Raw genomic sequence first — 21,981 nt, forward strand, 5'->3', positions numbered from 1 at the left:
ACGGATCTGTTCGGCCATATTTCATTCTTACAGCTTACCCGGGTCTTTCCTTAATTCGTATCAGTTAGTCACTTTCTTATATCGATGAACAGACTTTAACTTCTAGGTTAGGTTAAATTGCACATTAAGCAGCACTGTACAATAGCGTGTTTTTCTAAATTGGAAAACTCCATTGCCGCCAAAGAACTTTATTTTGAAATAAGTATCGTTCCCTGTTTGTCAAAAACTAACCATTGCTTTATTTTATCCGTAGAAAAATAGATGAACAAAGTTAAGCTAAAACACAATTTACTAAAAAATTGTCAAAAACTTTAGTATTTTAAGGAAAGTTAAAAAATGTTTTACTTGATAGGGACAAAATTTAATAAGATTTCGGATAAAAAATATTAAAATGTTGAAAAGATTTCCATTTTCCCAAAAATTACTTTTGCAATCCTCATTTATTGAGGAAATTTGATCCCTGAGACTTTGTTATTTATGCACCCTGTATAATAGTCCACGAAATATCGCGAGACTACCTAGCAAGACGAACAAAGCTTTTGAAATCGGATACGAGCTAGCGGAGTCGTCCAAATCGGCATTGAAATTCGATCTCGACTGCGCTAGATGTAACTCGATGCTAGGCCGTTGTTACACGGTCGTTGCGTAGCAACGAAATATTAGAAACCTTCGCAATATACATTGTCACAATTGTATATTTCGATATGGCAAGTTTTGGCTTTCCGACGACAGTTTCTCCTTTTGGCGCCTTGGGTAGCCATTTTTTTTGCGTTGTTTCGCGACAAACGTCTGTCGGTCGGATTGGGACAGCGCGTGTCGAGAAAGTGACTTTCGGTTTGGCAAATTCGCCGTCGCAAATTGGATTTTTGTTCTTCATATTGCGAACTTAATATTGCCAATTAAGAGATATGCTATCAGTACACGGAAACACTTTCTAAAAACAAAATCTGAGATTTTCCTACAATGCCATTTAATATTGATTAATAACGTTTTTAACTGTAAAAATTATTTTTCTGTTAGTGAATTTTAGCGTTCTTATTCTTCTGTGGTACATTTTTTGTGGAGTTATTCAAACGCCCCAAAAAACAGTCAAATGGGTTGAAGATCTGTTTAACAGGTAAAACATATGGTAGCATTTTTTGAATGAATGCTTTCTCTACATAAGTCTCGAAACTAGTCGGAAAAATTGAGCAAAGCAACTCTTTTTCTATAATATTATTCATTGATAAAAAACGTAGTATTTCAAAAAGGCGATTGTTCAAATAAAAATCAAATAATCTTGCTGACGTTTTTGTTATTCTGTTCTGTTATTACATTATTTGGGCACCTTACAATTCAACTGATCAACGACTTTTGCGGTTTTACGGAATCAAGGCGATATTCCGCAAACTACACGGTGTTCAGTAATGTTAAACTTATCGTCTGATGTGCATAGGGATATTCGAAACTGCTAGAGATACAGCGTCGCTTAAATGGAAGGAAAGTAGGGTATGTATATACCAAAGAATAATTTGGTTATATTTTATTTTAAATGAATACCCTAGGTACAGGGTGAAACAGGAAAATGTCCATTTTTGAAAAACCGCAATACTTTCCTTTTTATCGGAACTGAAATGTTCAAATTTTCAAGATATGGGTAAAAGGATACCCCTATAATAATAATGGCGCCATATTGAATTTCTATATTTTCAAAATCCTCTTTAAAAATGCTTTTCAACCATTTATCAAGGTCCATTGGTCAAGGTTAATCCGGAAAAATAACAAAAAGAAAGGCAAGAGATCAAAACTTAAATTCTGAGAGATATTTCAACTTTGTACAAACAAAAATCTTATGAACCTTCCACCGCCATACAAAGCGCTGATTATTACGAACTTTTTAAATGTAGAATTATCCAACACGTAGAGAGGCAACCAGTAAGATGGTCGGCGTGATCCCCAGACATAAAACCCCTTGATTTCGTTGTATGGGGTCAAAAATAAAGTACCGTAGGTTCTATGGAAACGTTAGAGAAATAAGAAAAGCTATTACAGAAGTGCTGAGAAGATGTATGTTATGCGTGCAACAAAACGAACGAACATTTGAACGCCTAATCTAGTTTTATTGTAAAATTATCTGTATTTCCCTGTTATTTTTTCTTGTGCATTAAAGAAGGAAAGAACCTTTAAAGGTATGTATTAAAATTTTACTGAGCTCTTTTCTCGCTCTTCTCTTTTCAATTTTATTGACTTCTTTCTGGTCCACGCATTATTTAAATTTGATTTAAAATTGAATAGCAATATCAAATTCTTATTTTTGTTATATTTCCGGATTTTTCTTGTGCATACATAAATGTGTTACACATGGTGGAAAAGCATTTTTACAGAGAATTTTGAATATGTAGAAATTCAAAAACAAAAGTAGACTTAGGTGTACGCAACTTAATAGGCTTAAACTAACACTCTGATGGATATTATATTATATTAATGTTGAATATTTTTATGATAAAAAAATTAATTAATTAAAATTAATTTTTATTTACTGAGGAAAAAATTAGCCCCCTTATCACCAAAGACACCACCATCAAATTTAAAACAAACCCGTGACAACATGTTTAATTTAATTTACAAAAAACTTGAGCCTTGGAAACAATGCATTTCCGAGACTAAATTTATTGGAACTTTTTTTTATAAAATAATCTGAGAAATCAGGCCCTTAAATATTGCTGGGTCTTTTTAAACACCCTATATATAACATTTCATTATAAAAAATATAGTTTTGCTGATGGGTCGATTGGTCGAAATCTGTTTCAATAATCATGCAACAATACGTTTCACAGTTTTATTGCAATAATTCGATTAAAAAAATTAATGGTTGGTTCTGTGATCACCCAAATTAAAAATTGAATTGGACAACAAGATCTCCTTTAACGCCAAATAAAATTTCTTGCTACATATATTTTATTGCTCAAAAAAGGTGTACATGTTCTCTGGCTGGAAAAGCAAAAACTCATATTTTAAGTGTACCTTCTTTATTTCTGTATGAAATCTGTTATGAAAAATTGTTATATACGTAGTTTATATATTAGAAATAATCCAAAATGGCTTTCTGTTCTCCTCAAAATGTAGGACCTTTACTTTTTATTAACTTGTTAATAAATAATTGAAAAGTAGAGATTTCATGATAACAATTGTTGCAGCTTTTGAAGTGAAAATAAATGCTTATGTGCACCATCTCAAAGTTAGTCTCCTTTAAATTGTTCTATTTCTTAACGAATATGCTTTTAAACTTTGTTTTATGAGTGATGCAAACTTAAAGTGGAGAGTTCCTTGAATTAGTAAACAATCGGTCATTTTTAAAGTCCGCACGGCGCTGAAATTCCGAAATCGTTTCGTTTTCTGCGACGAGTACGAGCGATAATAACGCAACGAATTGGCCCAGATTCGCAACACCGATCGGCCATATTTTTCTGCGCGTGTCGCCAGCTCGCGCGTACTATAGCGGCCGCGGCCTTGTTGCGAAAAAAACGAGAGCAGCTGTCGCGTGTTTTTTTCCACCACGACCGCCGCGCCACTATCCCCGGTCGGAATTTATAATTTAATAAATTCCAAGTAATTTATGTATTAAAATAATGCCAGCGTTTAGTTTTTTTTCCAGACGGAGCGAATTTGCATATTACGTCGCCGATTTTTGTTCGAACCGCGCATAAATTAACGACGAATAACGGTCTTAGACGCAGATAAGAGAGGTCCGACGATTTGTCATTGTCCCGCGCTGACGCCCTACCCGCCAGCACCGTCCGAGACTCTTCGACAAATGAAAGATTAAGCTATCACGCGGACGCTGACTTCAATAGTTCGGTCCTTCCGAATGCCTTTGGTTGATTTGGTTGAAAAACAAACTGATATGAATAACCGTTTAATACGAGAGACATCAACAGTGGAGCAGGAAACGAACCTTAATATTTCTAACAGCTTATAAGCTGCTATTTGACATGGTACTTCGTTTAACAATGCGGAATATCCTCTCGAACCCCAGTGAAGAGACATTAATTTCAAACCACTTCCTAATGAACATAAAAGAAAGTACGAAAAAAAATCAAATCCTAACTATGCCATCTATTTAAATTCAGAAGTGCATAAGTTTTACCATAATTTTGATATTCCACACAATGAATCAAAAAGCAAAAAACGAAATTTGTTTCTAAGTTGTGGAGATTAACAAGATAAAATATTCGAATCTATGGCGAATTGTATTTTAATGGGTCTCGGTTGTTAAGTTTAAATTTATAAGCCTACAGCTGTAATTAAGGATCTATTAATCTGAACATTTTGTGTTTTAACTTAATTGTGTAAAAACAGATTAACCACTATCATATATCAATTTAAAATGTGGTAGTAGACACCCATTTGTATAACATAAGAGAGAACAAAGTTTCTGAGACATCAACAGTCGGTCAGAAAACATTTAAAGAGCTTACGGAGAGGGCTACTATTTGACAGTCGGAAACCACCCCGGGTAAAATCGACATGTTGACTTTTTTCGCAAAAGATTCAGCGCTAGCATTTTAGAAAAAATACGCAGAGCAAAAGAGCAAAAGTTTTTGAGCTAGTTTATCTACCTTTAAGCGGTCATTTGTCAACTGAAAAGCTGGCCAGGCACTGAGTCAACAGTTCGGCTCTAAGGAATCCCGTTTGATTTGGTTGAAAAAAAACGGAAAGAAAAAAGTTTCCTAAGCGAATCGATATAACTTTCCACTTAACAGAGAAAAATTTCAATAGAAACGGTTTTCATGATACCTAATTTATATTTATGGGCGAAAAACTAAACAGAAAATAATCACTCAAAATATCACAATAAACACTCATTTGGATAATATAACGCAGTACAAAGTATGAGAGACATCAACAGCAGAGCAGAAAACTAACCAAAACGAAAAACAGCTTACCGACAAGCTGCTATTTGATAGGGTACCTTGTTTAAAGGTGCGAAATGTCCCCTCGAGCACTAGTGAAAAGACGTTAATCCCAAATCACCATTTAACCTAGGTAAACTCGACACTTTTACTTTATTCGAAACTTTTTTCTTTAATTTAAGAGGTGGTGTGTAAATTTGTCAACCTTCGCCCATGGCTGACAAAAAAATCTGTAAAGTATGTAAATGTAAACACTTATCTAGATAATATAACACAGTGTAATTTTTGAGAGTGATCAACAGTCGAGCGAAAACCGAACCTTAACAGCTTACCGCTTAAAGGTGCTAATCGCAGTGAAGATACATAAATCACAAGCCACCCTCCAAGCCGGGTAAACTCATTTTTTTTACCTAATTTATGAAACCTCTAGAGCTAAGTATTTTACGAGAGAGAAAAATCTTATCGCAAAATTTGCAAGAATAATTTTTGGTTTAGTTTATCTAGGTTTCTTCAACAAAAAAGATTGGCGCTGAACTCTGCAAATACGGGAGACTTACCCCCATTCATATGCGAGACGTGGGCTTAGTTACTTTTATTTCTATAAATGGGTTGACAGTATTAAATTTGATTATGCTTCAGCAATTTTCAACGAGAATTATAGCTAACATTAAATATTGCAATACTCTACGACCACCATCGGTTTATAGATGATTTTTTCTATGGTAATGCTTGTTATTTATATCGTTGAAACTGGAGATGTTATGATAATAATTGTTGCAGATCCTGGACTGCACATAAATGTACTGCCAACTCCAATCGTGTGACTTAGTGACTCTTGGACTTCTAGACGATTAGAGTGGCACTGGAGAGCTTTTATATGGCTGTGACCTAAACTTAGTGACACACCAACAATGCAGCAATTATTGTCTCCAACGTTATTCGGTAATATAAGAACAAACCAATAATTATCGACTCTAAAGGGTAATGTATTGTAATAGAATAAATTATAGGTGCAAAAAGACCGGTGCCGCGCATTTCAGCTATTTGAATACCGTGAAAAACTGTAATAGACACATGTTATCCGGCGTCGTAAAAAAAAACTGATATGTGGGACAACATTTACGTATACACGCATACGCATTTAATGAATATGCATCGCGTTGAGTCGATAACTTTGATCGGAAAAAAATCAGCCGCCAATCGCAAAGGCTAATTGCCATTAAATTCAGATTATAAATCTGTACGATATCGCCATAAAATGGGAATTTGTAGCGTTTTTTTTTGTTCCGTACCGTAACGCTTTGTCATTGAGCTTTCACCAGTTTGTCGAGAATACGTGAAGGCGTACTTTTCCGAAACGCAGTACGCAAAGTTAATTTTTTTTTTACAAAAAAGTGCCTAAGTTGCATTGCGCAGAAAATTTGAGATTCTTTAAGGCGTGGAGTTGTTGAGATGTTAGGCCTGCCTGTATACACTGCGAGAGAAACTTTAATTAAATGAAACTAGTCAAATTGAAACTTTAATGATGACTAGAATTCAGACGATTGAATTGAGAACGTAGTACAAAGTATGAGAGATAGCAACAGTCGCTAGGCAAGGAACCTTAACCTCTTACAGCGTACTGACAATCGGCGTTAATACGACAAGAACACAAAATGAAGTAATTAATTTACGAAGTAGAAAAAACAGTTAAACACATGTTATTTTTTCATTTACATCGAACGCTTAATATCCACTAAGTTTTCGAATAAGATTACGTTTCTTCAATATCTTTTAAAAAGCTTCATTTACCTATTAAAAAGATTGTTATAAAAAACTAGGTTTGATATTAAAAAATATGTGAAAGTTGTGATATATTTGGATTTGAACATAAGCCACTGTACGTGGTGTTCATTGTTTGATGTTTTTTCATGGTTTCTCGCTTATTAGTAAAGATGGAGGGATGCCACAGTATTCTGATGGGACCTCAAGAATTTCTGAATTTAACAACACCAATACAACCATAACGCTTTTATTTATTTTAGAGATGATCTTGACAAATTCCATCGTGTTATACAAAAATATACAGGGTAACCCATTAAAAATGATAATTTTGCTTTATTTGTCAAAAATCTGAGAATGTCACAGTCTTTTCCTAGTTACCTGGAGACCCCAATTATTAGACATATTTTCTTATTTTGATTTCTTTACTTAAATCCGTTTTTAACTCTATCACTACAAATAGATTCCCGTTTTCTCTACCTTAAATAATACTTCAGCGTTACTTACAGCACCACGTTTAAAAGTAAATGTTGAAACAAAAATACAAAAGAAAATAATATTTGTTATTTTAGTTTCTTTTATTGTCTATAGTGATTTTATTACATTCGAAACATTGGAGTCCATAAAATTTAACTACTCAAAATTTTAAACCTAGGTGCTTCAAATAAGGCTACAAAGTTTCTACGACATCTTTACTTTACATGAATTTACTTTAGTCATATTCCTAAAATATACTTTCGTCATAAATTTAACCATAAATAACTAAAATACAAGATCGAGAACAACTTATAACATTACATTATATTGGCATCAAATCTGCTATAATTTAGCTAACCCCAGCGTATTATTCAAGCAGGCTATAGCTTTTTAAAAGTTTCGTTACTGTTATTATTTCGATATTCCCAATAACATATTGTTAACAGTTTGTTAGAAAATGTTGGGCCATAATAATTGAAAATAATGATAACGGCGTTAAATTGTACTTTTCCATGTTTCTTTTCACATACACGCTAAGATATAAACAGTGGGTAACGTTAGTATATTTTGTTGTTTGTTGTTTGACGATTGAGGGGTACCAGCTCTGTACTTGAAGTCCGCCACAGCCCTCCTCTGAAGTGGAAACACTTGATTGTGCACTATACATGGTAGAGAGCAATGAAAATGAAAGAAGCTAATTTTCCAGACCATAGCTAGCTCAGGTTAGCATTCTTGAGAAATTGACATATATGTTGCTCAAAGACCAACATCTTCTCAAGAGCTCGTCTGAAAAATTTCGTTTCGAAGCAGGTCTCCATCCAATGTTTTTGGCCCTATTCCCTTTCATATCACCAATGGTATTAACAGCGAAGGTAACCAATTTTGAACCGAACTCTGCCACAACATGGTTTATGGAGGTTATAAATGGAAGATGGATCTTTGTGGAATTCCGTTTTCTATTTTTAGAGTTAGTTTACCACGAAATAACATAACGTAATATCGATTGAAATGTACTTCTTAAAATTTAATTATTAAATATTTATTTTTGTAAAGCGTTATTCGAAAAAAGTTCGTCTTGGAACTGGACTAGATTTCGTCCCTTTCGTATCACGACCGAGGCTAGGAAACATCCTGTAAGAGGAAGTAATAATGAACAATGCTTACAAGAAACGCGTGACCCGAACTAAGCGGGCGTAAAGGCCATTTTTAAAACGAAATCGATGTTGGTCATGCTTTTATTATCGCAAGTAAACAAGCATTTTTTTTATCTTACGGTATTTGAACTGATGCGTTCCGGGAATGTTATCTCGATCAAATTCACTACCCAATAGAAGATATACATCTGGAGGCTTTTCTGGTCGATTGTTTGCTTTTGCTATTGAGACGCTGTCTTTTGCTTATTTTTTAGCATGTTGAAGCCAAAATTGAAATAGAAAAACAGTGAAATTATATATTTCGAGATAAAGACAGGACACAAAAAAAAATTATGAAAGTCACAAGAGAAATATATTTTATTTTGATTCTAAAAATGAGATTTACATTTAATGTGAAGTTATTAAAAAAGCCCATAAAATTTGTCCTTGCAATAAATGTACATTTTTCTCTAATGGAGTGTTCAATATAAAACTTATTCTTATAGCAAATTCCGGAAATGATAAATTGCATCATAGACAAAAAGTTATAATATGGTTTCTATCCAGGCTTCCAAAATAATTGAATTAATTAATTTGAAAACTTAATTTTAAACAAACTTTGTCATTAGTACTTAACTTTATTTTTCATATGAACCATATTCTTGACATTCCTTGTGCTTTGAAATATTGAAATATTTCTAATTTTTGCCAGTAGTAGGGCGAGCTTCGTCTTTGACGTCGTGTGTCACAACGTTTGCCCTATTTTAACCCTAATTTAAGTTTTTGCGGCAGGTGCAGCGGGAATCCATTTTCGTTACCAAAAAGTATGGTTAAAAAGTGTTTTTAGATAGATAGAGGGAATTAAAGCAGTTCCAATGCACCTAATACAAGTAATCAAATATATAATTCTAAGTTCTATTTACACATTATAACAAACTACTTATAACATACTAATTTTTGTTAAAGTTGGTTAATATTGCAAGCAGCGAAGAGAGAGCACAGAAAAGAGGAGAACGTGTAAAAATGGGTATTCTTTTTTGCCGAACAAGTTAATATTAATGTGTAAATCTGTAAGATTGTTTTAAATGATTTCTAGCTTTTTGAAATGATTTTTTGACAGGTTGTGAACTCATTTCAATAGTAAATTTTTATATTGCCATGTGGTCGCAGTAATGAGTGTCTACGGGAGAAGAAATATTTTTTTTGGTTGTTTAGGTACTCAAGTAATTTTACTCCTACTACTACTACTCCTAAAATATATAAATAGGATTATATAATTTTTAAAATAAACTTCTACAGTTTCAGGAATAGGAACTTCACTATCCCTAGTCATCGCGAGTATATTAGCTCTCGACACCTTTGATCTAAAACCAAATTATGGAAATGCTACGTCGATGATACTTTTGTTATTTGGTCTCATGATCAAGCAACCCTAGAAGATTTTCTTAGACATTTAAACTCTATACACCTTAAAATACGTTTTACCATTGACTTGGAAACTAATAATAACCTTCCATTCTTAGATATTTTTATCAATAGAAAATCAGACCTAACATTGGGTCATTGCGTTCACAGAAATCCTACCCACACATACCGGTACGTTAATGCATGGTCACATCACCATGCGGCCTAAAAATAATCGGTTATCAACTGTCTTGTTTACAGAACCAAAAAGCTATCTCAGCCCAAGTCACTGAACCAAGAATTAAAACACCTTACCTCTGCTCTTCTCTCTAATAATTTCCACATTAAAGATATTAAGCGTTCCATTAAGAAACTTCACCACAACCTTCAAATAGCAATGAGGCCAAAAGCAAGCCTACACTTACCACTGCGGTCCTTCCTTACATTCAAAATATCACTGACCACATATAAAAAATTCTAAAGAAACCAAATTTGCCACTTGTCCTAAAATCTCTCAATATCTTCGGTCCGTCAAAGGAAAATTTCCATTTGAGATGCCAGGAGTTTACAGCATTCCATGCATATGCGGCAAAGAATACACGAAAAATAGCAACTAGGCTCAAAGAACACCCAAGAGCTTTACGACTAATAGAAATAAACTCAGCAGCTGTTGACGAACACATTCACGAAACCGGACATGAAATTTTATTCGATAAAACTAAAATTCTTGAACGTAATCAATTCTTCTTCCAACGAAAAATCCGAGAGTCTATAGAAATCTATAAACAACCTTATAATCTTAACCGTGACTCAGGTCTCTACCTGTCACCTATATGGGAATCTGTCATCCGAGACGGTGTTTATGCCCCTCATTTAGCTCCGCCCCCGTAAAACAATATACAGAGTCAAATGCGAGTCAGTTTCAGTCAAGCTCTGAAGAAGCCAACAGGATGATTGGCGAAACGTCAACAATTTCGACTCAGCAAACACCGACGCAGAAAGAATCCAGAAGTTTTGTAAAAATGATTATATAATGATAATGTTTATAAAAATAATACCTAATTTAATTTAATAACAATGGCTCAACAATGTTAGTGCACATGTAGTAATGAAACTTGGAAATGATAATTAATAATAATATTAATAATAAAAAAAATTATTTTTCCTCTTTTTAAAGGAATAATAACCATTGAATTTTCTTCAAATTACACCGGCTGATGTAATGGGAGGTGCTCTATCTCTTTTTTCAAATATACGGTGTTGCTGTTTCTATATAAACGTGGCAACAACTTCTATGCAAAAAATAGAGTAGATTTTGTTCAAATTTTTAGATGCCTATGTTTTACCGTTATCGAAATAAAACATAATTTCCAAGATTTCCCATTTGGACCAGTGAAGAAATAGTTCCGTGGTTTAATTAAACAGACAGCCGAACTTTAAAGATAGTTCTTGGAAGGAGTCAAGTATTCCTTGCTGGCATAAAAGTTTATGTAGAACATAAATGTTTCAAAAAATAGGATTTTGAACAGGAGCTTTAAAAACACAGGCGATGGGTTTTTTTTAATGGCACACCCTGTATTTCTCTCATTTTCGACTTCTAAGGAAGGAATTAATTTATCTATGTTCAAGCTATACTATACCTATGCCTTACTGTCTTTGAAATAAAAATTAATGTTCTTGATTTTTGTAATAATATCAACAATAATCCAAAAAAAATCAAATAAATTGGGACATTTTAAATTGGGACCTTGTTTACAAAGAAGTAATCTTCTACCTTGAATTTCCAAAAAAGGCGATATAGTTGGGAAATATAGTTATACGAAGTTTAATCTGTCAACGTTGTCCAATGTTGATATAATGTAAAATCATAAAAATTAATTTAAGGCATAGGCATAGGAAAGCCTCAGCAAAATTTACTTTATTTTCTGCGTAGCATCTAAAAATGAAATGATATATAGGCGGTGCCATTTAAAGTAAGCAAGATGTTGCCACGTTTGTATAAAAGCGGCAGCACTGTATACTTAAAAATATTTTCGGGCTATCATCCTGCATAACTGGATACTCCTAATAGGCCGTTTACTGTGCGACAGTCGCTTTTTTTAAATAATCCTACTGAAAAAATACATGCTGCTATTTTTTAATAAATGTTTTTTTTAATATTGGAAAACACTTAGACATTAATAATAAAAGGGCAAGACAAAGACAACAATTCCCATTTCTAGACTATTTTTTTTTCTGTTAGGCGGTCGCAGTTGAAGCTTAAATCGAGTTAACTAATTGTGATTCGTCTTCTTCTTTTTGCCCCCCCCCCCTCCCGCAGACGGTATTAAAGTAATTTCATTGCGAATATGTTAAAAAAAAGTTTCATTTGTCGCCAATCTAAACTGTCGCGCCATATTTGACCACGGTCTTCGTTCGTTTGACCGCTAATATTTTTTTTTGTTGTCCGACCGTCCTGAATTTTCTACAAAGTGGTATAAAAACAGGAGAGGACGAGAGCAGATCCGATACGAAACCAGAGAGCTCCAACCGAACGAGAGGCGACAGTCCTAATGTTACGTTATGTAATATAACGCAAAATAGAATTACTTAGAATTAGAATAGTGAGAATTGCTGTATTTAAGTCATATACAAAACAATATTTCCTAACCTAAATTTATTATTTATTATTTAATATGATCTTGCCTACGCACAGTCTGGCTAAGGTAGCAAATAATAATTTCATATTTTAACATATTCATTTATTTTCTTTTTGTATACTTGTCAATGCTTAATTGCTTGTCTTTTTATATTTTTATGGAGATGTCTACTAAGAATTTGTAATTGTCATTATCCTATACGTTGTAAAAAGTCGACGGCAATCAAAAAATAAGTAACAATTTGTATTGCAATTAAATACGGTGCTAGTATAATAAAAGCAAATAAAACACCCAAAAATATTTAAAAACCAAAATTTTATGTCACTTATAAAGCATTATTTTACTTATGTTTAAAAGATTTATTAGTTTTATAAGGTTTTAAGTTAATGTGCTAATAACTATACTATGTTTAGCATTAAAATAAATAAAAACATGATAACAACATATAAGTCTAGTTTCTGTACAAGAAACTTCTTCTAATCAGTTGGCAAACAAATCTTGGCAAACAAATCCCTCTCAGCTTATTGGCGAATTTATTTTCCGATAGTGAAGCTGCTGACAGTAAATAAACGTGACTATTTGGAAGTATTTCCAATGTTTACCATTTGTCTTTGATTGTTTGCCGGTGTCTTCTACGGCCACATTCACCACAGCACAAGCGACAATAAATTTTTATTTATGGCTCAGTTTTTTTTAAGTATACAAGTCATGATCCAAAAATTTAGATATGTAAATTGTAATGTAATGATGTAATCGATCACTCTAAGGCGTTTGATTGAGTTCGACATGATAAATTAATAAATATTTTATCTAAGATGAATCTTGTACCCTGATGGAAGCAACAACCAAAAGGATTCAAAAAGGACTGCAGTTAGTCTTTAGGTTCCAGTGAAACATGGAAAAACATCATGTACCACCAGAGAAATCCTTTACTCGGAGAATTTCTGCAAGTAGTGGACTAAGTTCTGATTAAATTCAAAATAATTTTGGTCTAAACAAACTATTAAAGTATCTAACAAGTCTTGTTTTATGATAGGGTTTGTCTTTGCGTGAGAATATTGTCTATTATGTTTATTACGTCCATTGATGGAACGCTAGGAAATAAGTTTTGATAATCAAATGTTCCTAAGGAGGAATTTTTGTCATTAACCTTGTTAATTAGTTCGAATGAATTTTTGATGGCATATCGCAGTTCAAAGGCAGCAATATATTCTAAAATTTTAATTTATCTTGTTGAAAATTTAACTGTTGGTGCTGTTACAAAAGAAACTACAGACCTTATTGGCTTATGCTGTTTGTGTAATTTAATTAAAGCATATAACCTATAACTTTGGAGGTTGAGGGCATATGATTATTAGTTGATATTTATCCTTGTCATTAAAAAGTGACAAATCTGTAATTACTGTTTTGATTTATTTTTGATATAATTCGGTGGGATCATATTTTATACTTTAGTATACATCTGAATTAAAAAACTGTTTGGTTTTTGTAATATATTCTAGAGAATCGATAGCAATGACTGTCTCTCCTTTATCTGAACACTTGTAAACACTACATTATTTTGGCAAGTCTTATTTTGAAGTGATTTTACCATAGACATATGTGAAAGACCTTTGAATTTGAAGTTAGTATTAAGTTGAGACTTTATTCAATTAGGTAATACGCGTTTGTTTACGTTGTGACCGTTAATAACAAGTTCGCAAACAACCCCTAAATAATTTAAGTCTATATTGGTGTTTTAGTAATTTAAATTAAAGTTGAAACCCTTTTTTAGCAATTCAGACTCTTTCTCAAAGAATGTAGTGCTAGTCAAATTGATAAATCTATTGTAAAATTCATGATTCGGGAAGTTTGAAATAACTGACTGTTTGTCAGTGGGTTTATTAAATTGTCTTAGATAGTTTTTGTGAATAATGGTTGATATATCAGTTCGGATTCTATTGTCTAATAAGTCAAATTCTATGGGATTAAGTCTATGAGGTAATTCAGAATCACAAATCCAATGCATATCTTTTTTCTTGTATTGATGTCTTCGTTCTTCTTTCAACCATTTTGTCTGACCTTAGAGTTGGGCTTTTCTTGTAGAGGGACTGTTGATGGTTTTAAGTTTCATAAATTTGGGACTTTTTATAATTTATGAATGAGAAAAGTTTTAGTTATGTACCCACGGAAACTCTCATTTCCTCAGTAGTAATATGCTTTGGAAAAAACTAACTGTAATGTATTTTTTTTATTTTATGAGGTGATTTAGTCAACAGTTGTTATCCACTCTTAGTGAACTTTCATTAATAACAATAGACAATGCATCGTATCACTGTGTACTTGCTGAACCAATACCTAATCAAAGTTGGGTTGTCCATTGCCGTTTGAGGAAAGACCAGCTATGGATGTTAGTGAAGCAACACTTGAAAGAAAAATTGGATAGGTAGTTCCCAAGTAGACTGTGAAATTATTTCAAAATATAACCTTTAAGAATGGATGAGTTGGCATTGGAAACGAGCCATCGCGTTTTGAGGCTTTCGACTTATCATTGTCAATTTAATGCGATAGAGGTGGTTTTATTTAGATTGTACTATGATGCCTAAAATGATGCCAAAATAGGTTCCGTCAATCCCTTAAAGTCTGACTGTACTGAATTTATGGACCGCAGCAATTGCTCAAGTAAAATAATAATAATATTTCTGATGGAGTATTCATAACACTTTGTTACAGGTTGAAATTGAAGAACTATTACACACACACAGACAGCCTTATAAGTGAGGCTTGGAAAGGAAAAGTTAATTGATACATCTTATATTCTCCGAGTTGTTATCGATACGCATGAATGAATGACTTGAGGGAACATATTCTTTCCGATGATGTCTAGCTTTTGTTCCCTTCTTTGCTCTTTGGGTTATGGGTTTTCGTTGTTTTTGTTGTTGAATCGTTGGGAGTTTTTCAAACTGATTGATGTTTGTTTTCCCCCTTATATTTGATGCATTTGTGACCGTGTTTCTAGTAGGTCCCACCCTTTATATCACGATGACTAAGGTCCACGTTGAAAACGCCTTACGAAATAGAATTTTAATTTAGTTTTAGTAGTTTAATAGTAGTAGTTTAGATTAATTAGCATCGAAGAACTATGTAGAAGACACAAAAATACAAGAAGAAGAATGTTGTTAATCGACAGGCACGAATGACAAAAACGATTATTTTCAAACTTACCTCTAGGATAAATAGAATACAGGTACTTACCCTTACCCTTTGAACTATCCAGCGAAAACAGCGTGTCAGGGTCAAAGCTCAAGAATCAGGTACATAAATACTACAAAATACTACTGAATACAGTCAATACCTCCGTAATATATACGAACATATTACAACTTAGATTAAACTCTGAAGAACGATATACATATCACTTAATATTAAAATACTACTTATTCGAAAATACCTCGCAAATTTAAAACGGTACATTTACGTTTCAATCAAAAATTTCAAGTTTCTGCAAATATTCGTTACGGTCCATCTCAGGCAAGACCTTCTTAATGCAGAATAAACGTCTGTTGTCATGGGTTTTACCACGGTCCTGCGAAGGTCTGCGGTTAAAGTGTCAAAGCAATAAATGCACTATATTTTTGGTCGTATTATAACTGTTCTGACTGGAGTATGCCCCCTCACTTTGTTAGTGTCGCCTCTCGGTAGTTCGGAGCTCTCTGGCGACACATCGCGCGGGTAAATCGGATTTTTACACGGAAACCGAGTCACGCGTGACAGAAAAAGCGGCGCGTTCACAAATCGCTTACCGCACGTCCGGAATGCCGAAATATTTGTCGGATCGCGTTATCCGCGCGGAAAGCGAAAAAAAAAAACGGGTGCCGGTCGAATATTCCGGAACGTATGCAAATTCGCGTGCACGCGATACGTTTCGGTTAATGGGACCTGTGCGCATTCGACTCGCGGGAATGTTAAATGATTTACGTCGTTGCTGCATCGGTAGCAACATTGTATATATCCAGAAAGCGGTGCAGGTTAATCAATTCCGGACGTAAAAACGCAAGAAAGTCGCGACCGTTTCGTTTTAAAGCGGGTTAATGGCAGGCGTGGGTTAAAATAGGAAAAAAACGTGTAACGGCAGACAGATGCTCCATTGTTTTAGTTTTCCTGAGGTTTTCATAATGGCAGTAGCAATTGGATGTGCGCTAGGTCGGGCGAGGCAAACCTAACATTTTCGCCCTGAATATGACAAAATATTGATAATACTTGTTAGCAAATTATCCGGATTTCCCTAACAGTTAAAAGAATATATTTTTTGTAATGCAGATGCTAGAGTAGGATAGCGAACCTTAAAATATGTTAAGTTGAAGGTGGTGATAGATACATCAATACACGGTTAAACAGTTTCAGCATAAGTTAAATCAAAAATATTTTTTTACGAATGATGAAAAAGTTTGTTTTATTACACTAGAACTTATGTTCCTTTAAAACAACTGTATATTAAAAGCTATGCATGACTTGTGAAACTATAATATAAGATTTCTATAACATTGGCTGAGGCAGAAAGGAAATAAAAAAAAATACGATCCGGTGAAAAACTAAGAGTTGGAGGAGTTGAAGTTATCAGAGGATATTTCAAAATGTATACAGATAGCTTATTTAATGTGAAACTCTATATACCCAGAATTTAATTCAAAATCTTCAAAATTCATTTCCCCGGTTGATTTTTAGGATTTCAAATTTCGACGGAATTAGTTTTACACTTTAGAAGACTTGGGCCAAACATAACGTGGGGATTAAAAGAATGCTGCTAATTCTCATGCGGAGTTATTTGATGTTTAAATAAATTACCAACTGACATTAAAAATACAAAAAAAGTTTTTGAAAAACTAAATTTGTGGGTAAATTTGCTACAATTGTTATTACTACAATTTTTCTATTTTATTTTAAATTTTGAAAAAATCAAGTAGTTATTGGCTGTGTAGAAAATGAATTTTTTTTTTAACAAAAAATTACTTTCGGCCATTGGAAAGCACATCACAATATTTTTTACCGAAATTTTATGATTTGCCACTTGATACTAAAATACAAATTGAGCAAAAATTACTTCGATAATATTAAAGTATGTCAGCGTTACTGGGGAGTCCCAAAAAGCACGGGAACGTGTTTCTGCAACGGTGGGTGATAATTTTCCTTCGTTATCGCCTTAGCTTATCGCGAACTGTGCAGCTGCGATCAAATAGTGTGGAGTTGTATTATTTAATTGCACAATAATTGCCAATCGTCGCCATCTAGGGGTATAATTAATGCATATCCACCCACTATGTCAGGTGTAATTGTTAATAAATTTTCTTTCGCTTAAATTAACAATTAATTGCCGCGCCAGTGTCGCGTACGTTTAACTATGGAATTGAGGAGGTGAATATCCTCATTGAAAGTCATAAAATGCTGGTATTACCGCCTACATATGGGTTATAAGGGGTAATGGTGTAACTAAGCAAAATATATATATGAAATATTAATTTCACAAATGTATAGAAATGTATAAATTACATATATAAATATAATAAAAATGAATAAAGATTATATAACATATAATATAAAAGTAAATAATTCTTTACGTGTTAACAGTTGTTTTATATTCACGATAATTTAATTCCCATTTCATGTTACTTCAAATAAACTTATTTATTATTATAAGCTTGAAGAAAGACGCGGTTGGTTTCATTGAAAATGATCTTCCAATATTACTGGATGACGTTTCTAAATCAAAATTATACAAACCGGTAGATTGGAAGAGGTTCCGCAGTTCCTTGGCCAGCCAGGTCACCTGATCTTAATCCCTTAGATTACTTTTTATGGAGAAGACTGAAAAGTTTGTATACAGCAACTGGGTAAACATTTTGACCAACTAATTCAAGAAAATGAAAGATAAATAAATAAAAAATACTTGTAGCTCAGTCATATGTCCATATGTCCATGTTTGTGTGTAATCCTTCACGGCTGGAAGTATGTGTACTGGTGTTCGTCCGAATATTCATCCTTTGGTTGTTTGGCAGTAGAGTAGGGTCTGTGTTCTGGCATTCTACCAGAAATTCATCTGGCACCTTCAGATGCCGAGAAACTGTTATGTGCAGAGACGCACGTTACATGTATCAACAGCAGTACAGTACATGGTGTGTTCAAAAAGTAAGGTGACTTTTGTAATTGGTACACAGGTCCCTAACATATGTTCACAGTTTCAGAAAGTTTGCGAGTTAACTTTTTTTTTTGTGGGACAGAAAAGTTAGACGTGTTTTATGTACTCGGCGATTGCCTGTAAAAAAAAATGAAACAATGAATTTGCATAAAATTTTGTGCAAAACACTTGCCATGTTGACAATGGCATATGGTGAAAATACTTTGAGCAAAAAAAAATTATGAGCGTTCCAAGAGCTGTTTCAAGATGGCCGACAAAACACCGATGACGAACCTCGCTCTGAACGCTCCAGCGCGTCAATAACTGATGAGCCGTGCCATGCAATTTTTTCTGAAGCTTTCGGCAAACTTTTCAACAAAAGGACTATCGAAGGAGCATAGCTCAAGAGCTGAGCTATTAAATGACGTCAATGATAATCCTGAAATTTTCAATAAGGCCATAACTGGTGACGAATTCTGGGTATATGGTTATGACGTCGAAACCAAAGCCCATTCGACCCAATGGAAGAACCCAGAATCACGAAGACCGAAAAAAGCACTTCAAGTTTAAGCGATACGAAGGAAATGGATCACAATAATGCACTTGCTCACTCATCGTTGCTTGTGTATAACTCTTTGGCTAAAAACAAAACCACAATCATGCCTTAGCCACCACATTTACCGGATATGGCCCCCTGAAAGGAAGGAGGCTTGGAACGATTGAGGAGATAATAAAAAATCACTGGAAGAACTCAAGGGTGTACCAGAAAGTGCTTACCAGAAGTGTTTCGAGGATTGGAAAGAACGTTGGCACAACTGTATTATATATAGGGGGGACAATATTAATTTTGATGAATAAATAAATACTTTTTGAGAGAATTTAAAAGTCAATTTACCTTTTGAACACACCTCGTATATACAAAGTAAAGTTAGTAAGAAGTTGACCCAAATTTGAGTGGTGCTTTTGTTCACTGTCTACGCGAGGGTCCCGCTTCCGCTTCGGAATGAGATTTCGGTTACGCCCGTAGAACGGAATTCATCTGGTAGCTTAAAGAATGTGTTGCGTCGGTCATTAATTCACGCGGCGAGCGGAGCTGTTTATTGGTTTCCCGTCAGCGTTGATTGGACAATAAATAATTTTTAACGGTTAGCGACCGGCGACGATGTTGCGCGTCGCGATTCCCATCCGGAAAGAAACGAAACGTCAAGCAGGTGCGCGCGCGCTCGCTTTGCGTTCGAAACGTCGAACAGATGTGGGGCAGAGTGACAACGGATCTCGCGGTCGACGAGAACGCTAGAAATGTCTAGTGTTTGTTTTGCATAATGCCGTAATGGGAATTCCTGCGAGGATGTTTATTTTTAGAAAGGCGCGCACTACGCAGGATGCTTGTAGGTTTCGCGGAAACTCTGCTGTAATATAGGAATTACGTCACATTTGTGAGGAAGGAGTACGGGGAAGGGAACAAAGAAAATACGGCACTGCTGAACTCAACTTAACTCAATAATAGAATGAGATTGTTTCATCTTAATATAATAATGACAATAATAATATTTCTTTCGCAACAAAATAATACAGAAAGTATCTGTTATCGACAATATTCGTAAGACTCGACCTGGAAAAAAAACCCGATATGGAGGTTTTATTAAGTGGGTGTCCAGTTACGTCGGGCGCGCTAAGGACCCAAGAGGAAAGAGAGGGCAGTTGGCATTTAACACTCTCTGCAGACATTTCTTTTTCCGTTAGTCTAAAAACTCGATAGTTTTATATTTTGTATTTTACATTTTGATAAATCCCAAGTGTTCAAACGAGTATTCTACTTGAAAAACACCTTGATTACATCAGAAGTGGGATAACAACTCCGTATCTGCTCACACCTGAGTAAAACAATGCATCGTCATCGCGCAATTAGTGACCGGCGGAGGGACCAACCCTTAACCCGTAGTGCTCGTAGCCGTTCGCGAAGTGGTGATCGTGATGTGTATGCAATCCGACGACGTCAATCATCCGCCCAAAGCAGGAGCCACACTCCGCCTTTGGCAGTTGTGTCTACGAGTGAGCAGAGTTCTCATCAGCAGGAGGAATCGTTATCGGACATGATTAAGTTCTTTGCGTCTCCTAAGAGAATAATTAGCGACCGAGGAACGTCATTTACTTCACAAAGATTTAGAAAGTTTTGTAACATAGGCGGAATTGCTCATTACCTAAATGCGGTGGGTCTTCCTCGAAGAAACGGACAAGTCAAGCGGTATAATTGTACAATTTTGGATTCTCTATCGACCATGGCTGCGAACTTAGAAGATGACAGCTGGGATGACAATGTACCGAACAGTAAATAAAACACTAGGGGCGGCTCCGAGTGAAGTTTGACTCGGGTATCGTGTCTCTGGGCAAGTTGCATTGTACCCTCCGCTAGTTAAGGACGATATAGATGTGTCAAAGTTACGTCAAAAAGTGCGAGATAATTATCCCAAATATCAGGCTCGCCAAAAGGAGCAGTTTGATTCGAAGCGGTGCGCACCAAAGAGGTTTCAACAGGGAGACTTCGTTTTATTGAAAATCACGTCTAGTCCAGCAACGGGGGCCAATCAGAAGTTGATGCCAAAGTGGCGAGGTCCTTTCAGGGTTTCGAAAGTACTGGGGTGTGACCGATATGAGGTTACAGACATTCCTGGGATGACACGATCAAGGACACCGTGGCTGGCATCGATAATATGAAGCCATGGATACAATTTTAGTATGAAAGGTTACTTAAGGTGAGCTTAGGTTAAGTAACTGGGAATATGAGGGGATGGGCTGGCCTGGCATTATTTCAGATGGTACTGCGTCCTGGAAATCTCATATTTCCAGTAGCTAGATGAGGAATGGACTGGCCTGGATACTGAAATAAGGTGAAAACAAAACCTGGTATTATTTCAGATGGTACTGCGTTCCAAGACTTTAAATAGCGTGGGCCCACAATTAAAAACTTTGTTTTGTCCCCTATTTTGCGATTTTCCATAATATTGTTTTTTTGGTTTTTATGACATTTCTATTTTCCATGAGGTAAATTGCTCTAGGTCGTATAATTTTGCCGGAGAACCTGTATCCAGATTTGCTGTTGATTGTGAAATGATTTTTGAAAAAAAAAAACATATATTTCGTTGGCTTAGATGGCTTTTTCTCCTTTTAGATCACACACGCAGAGTGAGGACACTCTATGGGTCAGGAAGGGCCGAATGTTATCGACAATATTCGTAAGACTCGACGAAATCGACCTGGGAAAAAAAAAAGCGATATGGAGGTTTTATCAAGTGGGTGTCGAGTTACGTCGGGCGCGCTAAGGACTCAAGAGGAAAGAGAGGGCAGTTGGCATTTAACACTCTGCAGACATTTCTTTTTCCGTTAGTCTAAAAGCTCGATAGTTTTATATTTTGTATTTTACATTTTAACAAATCCCAAGTGTTCAAACGAGTATTCTACTTTAAAAACACCTTGATTACATATCACAAAATTTCGCCTTACGAATGCAAAAGAGAAGTTAAAGA

At 34.8% G+C, this 21,981-nt stretch overlaps 2 protein-coding genes across 3 annotated transcripts in view; one reads left to right on the forward strand and one right to left on the reverse strand.

Annotated features, from left to right (window-relative positions):
- The window catches only part of LOC132702233 (ionotropic receptor 25a), a 102,788-nt gene extending 80,947 nt beyond the window's left edge, over positions 1-21,841 (forward strand). Inside the window, exon 14 of one of the 2 annotated variants that reach the window (XM_060670745.1) lies at positions 21,627-21,841. In XM_060670745.1, coding sequence (XP_060526728.1) covers positions 21,627-21,777 — 151 coding nt within the window. In that variant the 3' untranslated portion in view covers positions 21,778-21,841. Of the gene's footprint in view, positions 1-5,672; positions 5,737-21,626 lie in introns of those variants that run through there. The other variant, XM_060670746.1, reaches the window with a different exon arrangement.
- The window catches only part of LOC132702234 (leucine zipper putative tumor suppressor 2 homolog), a 134,604-nt gene that overhangs the window by 47,506 nt on the left and 65,117 nt on the right, over positions 1-21,981 (reverse strand). The window lies entirely within an intron of this gene.

This window comes from Cylas formicarius, unplaced genomic scaffold (genome assembly GCF_029955315.1).
Source record: "Cylas formicarius isolate icCylForm1 unplaced genomic scaffold, icCylForm1.1 PGA_scaffold_5__7_contigs__length_24384050, whole genome shotgun sequence".
Classification (NCBI taxonomy): Eukaryota; Metazoa; Arthropoda; class Insecta; order Coleoptera; family Brentidae; genus Cylas; species Cylas formicarius.